Source organism: Rattus norvegicus, chromosome 18, assembly GCF_021556685.1.
Source record: "Rattus norvegicus strain SHRSP/BbbUtx chromosome 18, alternate assembly SHRSP_T2T, whole genome shotgun sequence".
In the NCBI taxonomy this organism is placed as follows: Eukaryota; Metazoa; Chordata; class Mammalia; order Rodentia; family Muridae; genus Rattus; species Rattus norvegicus.
In genome coordinates, this window is record NC_141551.1 from 80200169 (window position 1) to 80212503 (window position 12335).

Genomic DNA, 12335 nt, shown 5'->3' on the forward strand with positions numbered 1-12335 from the left:
GAACAACCTGGCACAGAGAAGACACACCACCGATTATTTCAAACTTCAAAAGCAGTCTTTCAAGGAAAGTCTCTTTTCCTACTGAGGAATAGAAACACGTGCGATGGTGCTGGCGCCTAATGAAAGGGAATTGCTGCCAAGTGTCGACTGTAGGTTTAGTGTAGATTACCTGAGCACTATGGCTCTTCTACTTCTAAATCCCAGGCTGCCAGAGTGGTGAAAGATTTAAGAGCTCCACCTAAACACCTTATGTTCTGTTTCTGTGTACATCCTAAAGCAATATTAAGAAAGTCATTTTCCTAAGTCAGTGAAGTCTGTTTTAAGTGCAAGTCAAATCTTCTAAAAAGGAAGAGCTCAGTAACCTTTAACTTTACCCTTCCAATAACATCCACAGAACACTGGGGGGAGCTCTTGGCTAAGGAGAGTCCCATGACTGGTTTCTTACATTCTAATAGGAAATATGTGTGCATATTTATTTTTTTCTATTCTGAATTTTCTTTTCTGTCTAAGTTTTTGCAATAGTCTTTACAGAAAATTCCTTATAGCCTGTGATGGTGGTGATCCAGTACTAAGGCGGCTGAGGCAGGAGGATGACCATTTCAAGGTTAGCCTGGGTTACATAACAAGACCTTATCTCAACCTCCTTCCTGCCACCACCATGGTTTCATATTAGCAACAACTAAGCTATGATGTGTCTTTTATTGCAAGATGAGAGGGCCAGAATGCAGCTCAGCTGTAAGGTGAACGCCTATCTTACAGCAAGTGCTGGATTCAATCCTATTCTTGGCATAAGCTGGGCTTGTGTTCTATGCCTATAATAACAGCACTTGAAAAGTACAGACAGGAACATCAGAAATTCAAGAATAGTCTGGGTCATCTAATGAGTTTCCAGGCAGCCTGCGCTATATGAGACTTGTGTCCAAAACAAAACACCCGAAAGAAACAGCCACAAGAACTCTTATTAATCATACCCTCTAAGCTAAACTGAAAACAACTAACTGTGCTCCGTTAAATAATGACAGCATAATAATGACAGCATGGGGCATGACCAAGGTTTGGCTCAAAAGGCAGACAGAGAGCATCTGCTATCGCTGGTGTGCAAAGGATACGTGAAGGTCCTCTTGTCAATCATTTTGAAGTAGATGCTGCAGTATATTTTCATATCTCCACAGTCCTCTGGAAGTTTATAGCCATACTATAAATTAAGCACACAGTGTAAATCATTTTGAAGGAGGCTATTCTTAGGTTTCATGGCAAGAAAAGAGATCAAATGAAATTTAGTGTGACACATATTTGCTTCCTACCAGGTCATCCCAGTGCCTCTGGAAATCTTCGAAGGAATGAAAGGGACAGTCAGGGGGTGCAGTATGAAGAAAATTTATTATCTGCCCCATTTTCATACTATGAAAAATGAGAATTGATACAACATTATGTCAATGCTTAATGTTCAATATTATCTGAGAAATTGTAATTTAGAAAGTATTCCAACAGACCTAGCAAATATTTTACTATCCAAATATAAACAACACACTAATGACATATCTAGTCCAAAATACAATTGCATTAAACTTTTTATCTTATGATATACATTTTAAGATATATTTAGCATGCTTTGAAATACAAATAGGTTCTGGAATCTCTTAATCAAATTAATATATACATTACTTCACATATGTATATGTTTGTGGTGAAAATACTTAAAGTCTATTTGTAGAGATTTTCAAGAACAGTCTTTGATACAAAGTATAGTGTTGAACAATGGATGTTGTTAACACAGTTCTAATGTCTGAGATTGACATTAATGAGCATCTCTCTAGTCTTGTCCAAAGCTCCAGCCTACCTTTTGTAACTGCAATCATACTGTTTTTATGAGTTTGATAGATGCTACATATAAGATCACGTGAATTTGTCTGTCTAGTCTACTTTACTTAATATAATTTGCTCTAGGCTTATTATCCATATTGTCACACATGACAAGATTGCCTTCTTTCTGAAGGCTGAACTTTGCTACATTGTATACAAGCCACATCTTTTCCTATTCCACCTAGAGGGACACTGAGGTTGTATCCACATTTCAGCTACTATGAATGGAGCTGCAATGAATATGAGAGTGCAGAAATATCTGACATATTGATTTTATTTCCTTTGGATCATATAAATATTATTAGGATTAATGATCATATGGTATTACTTTTTTAAAATTCCTTTTGTCATTGTGAGAAATTTCCATATTGTTTTACACAATATTTGTACTAATTTACATTCTTATGAACAGCATGCTGGCATTCCCTTTACATATGGTACTTATATTGTTCTTTAATTTTTTAAATTTAAAGATTTTATACCTAACTACATAGCATGTCCATCCTTTCTACTCTATCTCTGCTCCTCCCTCAACTTCCCTATCCTCCCAACACTGCCTGAAATATGATCTCTTTTGTGTCTGTTAGATATATGTGCACATGTGTGTGTTTAATGAATACATCACCTGCTGAATCCAATTAATACTGTACTTTTTGCATGCTTGCTGCTGATGCTTTAGGACTGGGGTCTAGTCCTTAAAACACAAAACAACACCAAAAATTGGTTCTCCCAATTTTGCCTACAGCCTTTTATATAGAAGTGGGACCTTATGAATTTTTCTTCCAATCCACATTGGTGTGGTCCTTGCAGGCTTTTTTTTTACAGTCAACCAAAATGTTCATGGGTGCAATTGCTGTCCAGAAAAAGTCCTAGTGTCTGTTTCTAAATCTGTCCACCCAAATGTCCGCGATGTTCCATGCAGGTGTTGTGTTACAGATTTCCCTTGCGGCTGGGGATGTACAGTCACTTATTCTCTGTATGGGATTATGGGTCTAATAGTCTCTGATGCAAAAAGAAGCCTCTTTTATAAGATGTGAGAGCTGCACTTATTATCTCGGAGCATAAGGATGAGTATGTGGAAGACAATTAGAATCTATATTACTTTAACAATATGGGTCCCTTCCAGCTATAGATTCTTGGGTAAATTTACGGTACCAGGCAGGAGTTACCTCCAATTGAATAGCTCCAGTTCTAATTAGACATTGCTTAGATGCCTTCAGGACACCAGTACCACTATTGCACTGATGTCCTGCAAGTACTGTTAATATTGTGGTTCTCAGGCTTTACAGTTGGGTAGGACTATTGGTAGATTTTCTACTTAGGCATCTGGTATAGCATCTTCTAGTACATGGTAACTGGCTTCAGGGAGATGTTATGCAGCCAAGAGCAATGGACTCCCAGATCACTCAAGAGAAGTAGCCCCTGCCTTACATTAGTTTTTGTTAAATAGTCTAAGTCTCCTGAGGAAAGTGTTACACTGCTCTGTGGGGTGACTGCATCAATACATATTCTCTTTATCTATCTATCTATCTATCTATCTATCTATCTATCTATCTATCTATCTATCTATCTATCTATGGAATACACACACACACACACACACACACACACACACACACACACACACACACACACACACACTGGTGGTTTGAATATACTTGGGCCAGGGAGTGGCACTATTAAGAGGTGTGTGCTAGTTGGAGGAAGTGTGTTACTGTAGGGGTGGGCTTTGAGACAGTTCTTTCCTGGAAGCCATCAGATCAACATACAAATCTCAGTTCCCCTTTGCACCATGCCTGCCTGGATGCTGCCACGCTTCCTGTCTTGATGATAATGACTGAATCTGTAGGCCAGCCCCAATTAAATCTTGTTCTGTGTAAGAGTTGCCTTGGTCATGGAGCCTCTTCATAGCAATGGAGACCTTAACTAAAATGCATGTGTGGGTTATCTCACTGAATATATTTTTTGTTCCATTTATTTACCTAAATAATTTTCATGACGTAGTTTTTCTTTATAGCTGAATAGAATTCCACTGTGGATATGTACCACACTTTCATTATGCATCCATCACTTGATGGACATCTAGGTTGCTTCTGTTCTCTAGCTCTTGTGAATAAAGTGGTAATGAAGACAGTTGTGCAAGTATCTCTGTGTTGGATATCAAGTCCTTGGGGTACATACCAAGGAGTAGTATAGTGGGCATGTGGTAGATTGTGTGTGTGTGTGTGTGTGTGTGTGCGTGTGTGTGTGTGTGTGTGTGTGTGTGTGTGTGTCACCATGTGTTCACTCTACACTAATTTCCATAGTGGCTGCATCAGTCTGTAATCCTACTAACAGTGAATAATGGTTCCCTTTTTTTCTTATATCTTCAGTAATATTTACTATCAGTTGTTTATTTAATCTTAGCCATTCTAACTGGGACAAAATGAAATCTTAAAGTAGTTTAATTTACATTCCCTGTTTGCTAATAATATTGAACGATTTTAAATACATTTCTTAGCCAATGTTGTTTTTCTTTGAGAGCTTTCTGCTAAAGTCCTGTATTAGTTATTTGTCCATTGCTTGTGATATCATGATAGTCACAGGGTCAAGTCCCTCATGGTGAGGACTTGGCAGCAAGTGGTGGCACAGCAGCAGGAGCAGGAAGCTCAGAGTCTATATTTTCAACTACAAACACAGAGCAGAGATAGTGAAGTGGAAGTGTAGTGAGGCTTAGACTCTCAAGGTCCGCCCCTGCTGACATACTTTCTTCAGCTAACATTCTTCCATCCCTCCCCAAATAGCATCACTAACTGGGGACTAAGTATTCAAATGCTAGAGCCCCGGGCGGGGGGGAACATTCTCATTAACTGCTACATTAAACCACTTCAGATTTATAGCACTCCTTTTTCTGGGTTGTTCCTTGATTCTTCATCTTAGTTCTTTGCATAGCCCTCTGCTGGAGGTAGAGCTGGCAAAGATTCACTCCTGCTTTGTAGATTTCCTCTTTGCTTAATTATTCCTTTACGACACACATGCTTTTAGTTTTATAAATTCCCATTTGTCGATTGTTAGGACTAATCCCTGGGCCATGGAGCCCTAGTAAAAATGTCCTTTCCTACACCTGCATCTTGTAGGGTACAGCATGTTTTCTTCTAGCAATTTCAGACTTTCAAGTTTCTCCTTGAAGTCTTTGATCTATTTCGAGTTAAATTTGTTCATGACAATAGAAATGAATCTAAAATCCTTCTTCTACATGAGTACATCCAGTTTCTTCTGCACTGTTTGTGGAAGATGCTGTCTTTCCTCCAATGTGAATTTTTGGCATCTTGGTCAAATATCAGGATGCTCTCACTATGCACATTTGAGCTGGGGTCTTCTATTCCATTCCATTGATCTACATTTCCATTTTTGTGCCAATACCATCCTGTCTATATTACTATCTGTGTATAACTTTAAGTCCTGTATGGCAATCCCTCCAGAATTGTTTTTTAACTATAGGATTGCTGTCATTATCCATGGCTTCATATGAAACTCAGAGTTTTTGTGTCTGCATACCATCTAAAGTTTAATTGAGAGTGCATTGAATCTGCAGGTAGGACAATCAGTTTCATACACTTAATTCTACCAATCCATGAATATTGGAGGTCTTTCCGTTCTCTAGTGACTTCCTCCCTTTATTTATTAAGAAATTTAAAAAAATTCACTGAAGAGATCTTTCACTTTCTTGGTTAGGTTTATTCCTGTTCTTTCCCACTTTTGTTTGCTTTCCTTGAATATACTGTCAATGGCATGTTTCTGTGGTTGCCTTTCTTAGCACATTTGCTACTAGTGTGCAGAAGGATGTTAATTTTGTAAATTAATTTTATATCCTGCCCCTTGTTGAAAGTGTTGATCATTTCTAACATTCTGGTGCAATATTTACGACCTCTTATATATACTATCATACCGTCTGCACACACTTTAACTCCTTATTTGTACCCTTTAGGCTCTGTCTCCCATCTTAATACTCTAGCTAGGGCTCCAAGGACTGTGCTGAAGAGCAATGGGGAGAGAGCACACCACTCTGTTTTTTATTTTAATGTGACTGCTTCTAATTTTTTTCCCATTTAGGATGTTGGCTAGTGGGTGTGGCATTATATAGCTGTTCTTACGTTAAAGTATGCTTCTTCAAGTTCTACTCTCGTTAGGACTTTTATCATGAAGGGATGTTGGATTTTGTCAACATCCCTTTCTACATCTATTGATATTTTTCTTTTTAATAATACCATTTACAACATACATGAAGTGATGTCTCATTATGACTTTAATTTGGATTTTCCTATTGTTACAGCTGAAGTTTTTTTCCATGTATTTATTGGCCATCTGGATATCTTCTTTTCTCTATTGAAGGTGGGTGTAGTGGCACCTGCTTTTAGTTCCAGAACTCAAGAGACAGAGGGAAAGTGAAATTCTGTGAGTTCAAGGTCTAATAACAAATTTTAGAACAGCTAGGGCTGCACAGTGAAACCCTGTCTTTAAGAAGAAGAAATGTCTATTTCTTTGTTCATTTGAATATCAAGTTGTTTTCTTGCTACTGAATTGAGTTCTTGTATATCTTCCTTCATGTAGATGGAGTGTTTGTTCCCTCCTAAACGTAATTAATATTTTAACCATTTTAAGATGGAATTAGGCTGTAAAGGTTCTTCTGACAATGAATATATTGGTGCAATTATCTCATGTTTGGGTTCCTTATAAAATAGTAATTTTTGCCTTTTTGCATGTCTTTCTGACCCTCTCTTTGCCTATTCACTGAGGAATGATACAGTGAAAAAACTCTCACTAGAAACTTAATGTGCTAGCACTTGGATCTCAGACTTCCTAGCCTCCAGACTTATATGGGAAATGTCTGTATTGCTTACAAATTATCCAGGATGTGGCATTCTATTATAAAAGCATAAAATATTCTATGAGAAATATGGTTTAGAACTATTTTCACCTTCTTCATGGGTGATCCTAATTCTTTTGACTGTTTTCTTTGATGTCCAAAAGCTTTTTAGTTTGATGTAGTTCTACTGATTCATTTCTACTTCTATAATACAATGTTTTGGGCAATATAAGAAAACTCATCCTCAGATCAAAGTCACAAAGTTTTTCTGTTTAGGAATAAATTATTAGAGTTTTATATAAAAGAGTAATAATGGTCTAATTTAATTCTCCTATTTGTGGATATAGTTTCCCAGCACCACTTTTGGAAAAGACCATCTTCTCTATTTTGTCTTCATGGAAATATTAATGAAAATCCATTGATCCTACATATTTACCTACAGACACACTGTTCCGTTCTCTACGTCTAAGATGCCTGCATATATACCAGCATCATATTGCTTTAATTACTGCAAGTTTGTAGGATAGTTTAAAATCAGAGTATGATGCTTCTGAGATTGCTTTATCCCCTGGGGACCTTCTGTTTCTATATGAAATTATTTTTCTCTAGTTTTTGAAGAATGACATGATTTGGTGGTGATTATATAACATCTATAGATTACTTCTGGTATTGTGGGCGTTTTCACAATTCTAATTCTTCTAATCCATGACTGAGTTCTCACTCTAATAATTTGTGTCTTTGTCAATTCCGTTTAGAAGTGTTCTGTAATTTTAACTTTTACTTCTTTGGTTAGATTCATTCTACAGTTTCTTTTTGGTAGATACTCTGAATGATATTGTTTCCTTGATGAATATAGAAATGCTGCTGGTTTTCTTATTGTTGGTGGTGTTCTGAGACCCAGTATTGCTACGTAATCCAGGTTTGTCTTGAATCCACTCCTCCTATGTCCCACATTGTGAAATTAAGTACACACCAGATACTATAGATATTTATAAGTTGATTCTGTGGCATGCATCTTTCAAAATTCACTTCATAGTTCTAGGTTTTGATGGGATCCTTATGGTTTTTCTATTTGTAGCATCAAACTCTTGGTCAATAGAAATGGTTACCTTCTTCCTTTCCAATTGCAATGACTTTAATTTTCTTCCCTTTCCTACTGCACAGGGTAGGGTTTCTAATACTATGTTGAATAGAAGCTGTAAGTGAAATTCTTGTCTTGTTCCTGATCTTAATGAAAAGCTTTCAACCTTTTACTATGAAAAAAGGGACCTTACTGTGGACTTACTATACAGTCTTTACTTGTTTTAAATCTTAATATCCAAAATGGTGAGGAACCATTGAGCCAAACTGCAAACAATGTGCCATTACAAAAGCTTCCACCAGTGAGAAGACTGTGAAGAAGTGAATGAGTCAGAATCATGTCCTTTCTCTCAATATTTTACTATGTATAAACTTAATTTTCCTGAGCAAGTTCCTTCTTAATAGTTTTTTTTTGTCTCAGAAACTATTTCTTTCTAAGGATAATACAAACAAAACCAGTTTACATTTCATTATAATAAATCATTATTAGGTAAGAGTCATAAATGTTGGTATTAGGACTGTTACGATATTGAGATTTGGTAATTTATGTATTTATTAAAAGAAGATCTAACAAAAGTGTAAATGTAAAACAAATTATTTTAGTAATTCAGAGGGGGCAAGTTACAGCTTCTGTTTCCATAATAAAGCTGCTCCAGGGCTCTCACGTTTGCAGAAGATGCCGGATCCTCTGCAAGCACGTGGGTGACGAGAACTGAACTAGGGTCTCTAAGAGCAAGTGTCCTTCATTGTTGAGCCGTCTCTCCAGCCTTACTCCAGTACTTTATAGTCTTATAATTATGTTTTTAAAGTTCAAAGTAGTTTATAGTTTTACACAAAATGTTAAGGAAGCCAGATTATAGAACATTACTATATTTTGATGGGTAATCTTTGTTTTCAATTCAACTGAATTTAGAATTACTTGGGAGATTGCCGAGGAACACTCCCTGTTGTCTCTGTGAGGAAAAACTCTAGAAAGAATTAATTCAAGATTTACCCAAAATGTGAGCATCACATTCCCATAGCCTGGAGACCCAGACAGAATAAAAGGGAAAATATAAAGCCTGCCACACCCTGGCCTTCTCTGTTTTCTGCTTTTTGACCTTTGATAACATTAACTATGCTGTCTCATCGTGACTTCCACAGCATGATACTTTGAACCAAGTAAAACTGTAAGCCCAAATAAACCTTCCCTCCCTTACGTGCTTCTGTAAGATATTATGGTCACAATGGTGAGAGGTGGCCATCACACCAGCTCCACATTGCTACCTCAAATCTTACCTGGGCAAAATGTAGCACCAGTTGCTTAAAATGGAGTGTCTCTCAATGACAGCATTCTGGTTGGTATGAAAATCCTCTATAATATGCTGAGAAATATCAAACTCCTGTAGCTTTTAATGGAAATAAGATTTCAATATGTAAGTCCTCAGAAAATTTGCCACAGAAAAAGAAACATTAAAATAATTCAAACTGACAGAGGTTAATAAATGTTTTAGTGATTTACTATTTTTTGAATCATGTATATATCCACTTTCCATGAGGCAGTGTTCCAACACATCCTACCTCTCCCCTGCACAGTATGCCAAGGTTATGTTTTCCCATTCATCTTCCAAACCCGAACTTGTATTTTATGCTTGATCCAGTCAATTTTACTGTGCTAACTTATAGAAGTCAAATCCCTTGGATTTGTATCTCCATGTATATGTTTAAATATGTGGAGATGTGTGCATATGTGAGAGGAGGCCAGAGGACAACCTTGGGAATGTATTCCTCCCTCATTTATTTACTTATTTATTTGTCTTTTGTTTGTTTGTCTATTTATTTGCCATGCAGAAGGGCCCAGAGAAACTTCAAATATGCACCACAATGCCACCTTTTTTTTTTAAGTTGGTATGATGTAGGGGAGATGATTGCCTAGGAAGGCCAGAAGAGGGTGTGGGTGTCCTACAGCTGGGATTGTAGATGCTTGTGAGCAACCTGATAGGAGTTTTGAGAACCAAATTCAGTTTTCTAGAAAGGCAATACATTCTTTTAGCTTCTGAGCCATCTCTTTAGTCTTAAGAGGTAAATATTTTGATGTGATGCACTGTGTGTGAGAAATCTGTTCCTAAGCTATGCTATAGAAAAAGAAAAGGAAGGAAGAAAGAAGGTAGGAAGAAAGGAATAAGTGGATAAAGATGGCCATATACTGGAATGTCCTCATATACTGGCACCAGGTACAATGACTGGCTTGAGAGGAAACAGAATGTGAAACAATCCAAAAGGCAGGCATTAAAGTAAAAGGCTTCTCACATGTATCTACTTACACAGCTTGAGTACATAACAACATTATTCAGAGGCTCAAGATACAGCATTAGTCCTTATCAATGTAGACTGTTCTGAACACTAAGAAATTCCTCATCTATTAATATACATCTCGAGAGAATGCTAACCATTGTATTTATTCACTTCAGCAATATTTTAAAATTATCAAACTGATGAGAAGGTACGTAAAAATAAATATTTCTTCTCCTTCATAACAATCTAAAGAATTCAAGCTTAGTTTTCTAAGCAATGTTGAGAACTTAAGAGATATTTAGGCTGGGAAGATTTGATTTAGAAATAGAAATCTATTGACATTGTGAAGAAGCAAGATGGGAAACAAGGCCTATGTGGAGATTAGTTAAAAGGCTGAGGCAAAAGAATAGGTCCAAATCAGAATACTGGACGTGGAGATGAGGTCGTTGCAGAGACCAAGGCAGGTAACAGATTCGACAGTGGAAGTGAAAAAGGGAAGTATTAAAGTAACAATGAAGTCTGAATGGAGGAAACTCACTGTCTTTACTTACTGTCCTTTGATGGCAAAACAGTAAATACAAAGGAAGAGGAGGTTAGTGAAGCTAGGGTTATACACACACTCAGTTTTAGATAGCATTAAGTCTGGATGTGTGATGGTTTAAGTGAGAATGTCCCCATAGCTCAGATGGTTGAATAGTTGATCACCAGCTGGTGATGCTACTTGGGTAGGTTTAGGGGGTGTGGCTTTGCTGGAGGAAGTGTATCACTGAGGGGCATCTTTGAGGTTTCAAAGCATCCTATCATTTCCAGTTTGCTCTTTGCTGTACTTGTGGTTCAATATGTGAACTCTAAGTTTTCTGCCTACCACCTGCTGGCTCTACAGCAGAAAGCTGATGAAGGCAGTGTCAGGTCAAAGACTCTAAGGCCCCAGAAACAGGGAATAGCTAACCTTTGCTGGCTGAGGCTCAGAGGCATGGCAAAGCCTTCATCTGGTCCAAGTACAAGTATTTACGAACAATTGCCCAGTGTATGTAGAAACTACCAAACACAGCTTTCTCCTCCAGACCTCCTATGGAGGTGCTAAACTGCTTCCTTGTACAGCTGCTCCCAGAGACCCACTGCCTTGATACAGATATAGAATAAATGCTCCTGGTTTCCAAGTTCCTGCTACACTTGGTGCTCTCCATTAGACTGAGCACAACCCATCTGATTCCACCTAGCTTTTCTGTGCATGTGTCTGTTTGTCCTTTCTTCTTTCTTTCATCACCTCAGTTAGGTCAATTCCTGAAGCTGTGTGGTGTGCTGTACTTTGCTCTACAATTGTGGACTCTAACCTTTTGGAACCACAACCCCAAACACACTCTTTTGTAAGATGCATGGTCAAGATATTGTGTCACAGCAATAGAATATTGATATAGGGTGTCATCAACACAGTCATGAGAAAGAGTTGAAAAGGACACAGCCACAACTATGCAAGAACATGTAAAAGGTATTAGTGTGTTGGCTGCAGATGAAACCCAGAAAACAGTGATATCCAAGTGGCAAAAGACATAGGAAAGCCAAGGATCAATAGGATTGGACTTTGGAGAAAGCAGTTTCAGAAATGGAGGAAAGAGATGAGGCTTTAAGAACTAAATGGTACAAAATAGTGTACAAGTTCCAATGACATCAAAGGCAAATTTGCTCAGACATCTCTCTTTCACCTGAATCTTAAAGCAATACAGCTCTTATCAAACTCTACCACTAGCCAATCAACATTATCTAACTATTATTTTTATTCAATATATATTATAGATATTAGGTATCTGTGGTGGTTTGAATAAGAAAGGCTCCCATAGGCTCATATATTTGAAAGCTTAGTCACCAGGGGGTAGAATTCTTTGATAGTATTAGAAGGATTAGGAGGTGTGGCTTAGTGAGAGGAAGTGTATCACTGTGAGTGGACTCTAAGGTTTCAAAAGCCCATCCCAGGCCAAGTCTGTCTCTGTCTCTCTCTGTCTCTGTCTGTCTGTCTGTCTGTCTGTCTGTCTGTCTGTCTGTCTCTCTCTCTCTCTCTCTCTCTGTCTCTCTCTGTCTTTCCCTCTCTCTCTGTCTCTCTCACCCTCTCTGCTTGTGTATCAGAACTGAGAGCTATGGCTCTCAGCTACTTTTGTGGCACTGTGCCTGCTTGCTGCCATGCTCCCTGCTGCTGCCATGCTCCCTGCTGCTGCCATGCTCCCTGCTGCTGCCATGCTCCCTCCTCCTGCTGCCATGCTCCCTGCTGCTGCCATGC

At 38.0% G+C, this 12335-nt stretch overlaps 1 protein-coding gene across 1 annotated transcript in view; it reads right to left on the reverse strand.

Annotated features, from left to right (window-relative positions):
- Nucleotides 1-12335, reverse strand: part of C18h18orf63 (similar to human chromosome 18 open reading frame 63) — a 41276-nt gene that overhangs the window by 14757 nt on the left and 14184 nt on the right. Inside the window, 3 exon segments of the mRNA NM_001419729.1 lie at nucleotides 1110-1195; nucleotides 1305-1401; nucleotides 9068-9177. Coding sequence (NP_001406658.1) covers nucleotides 1110-1195; nucleotides 1305-1401; nucleotides 9068-9177 — 293 coding nt within the window.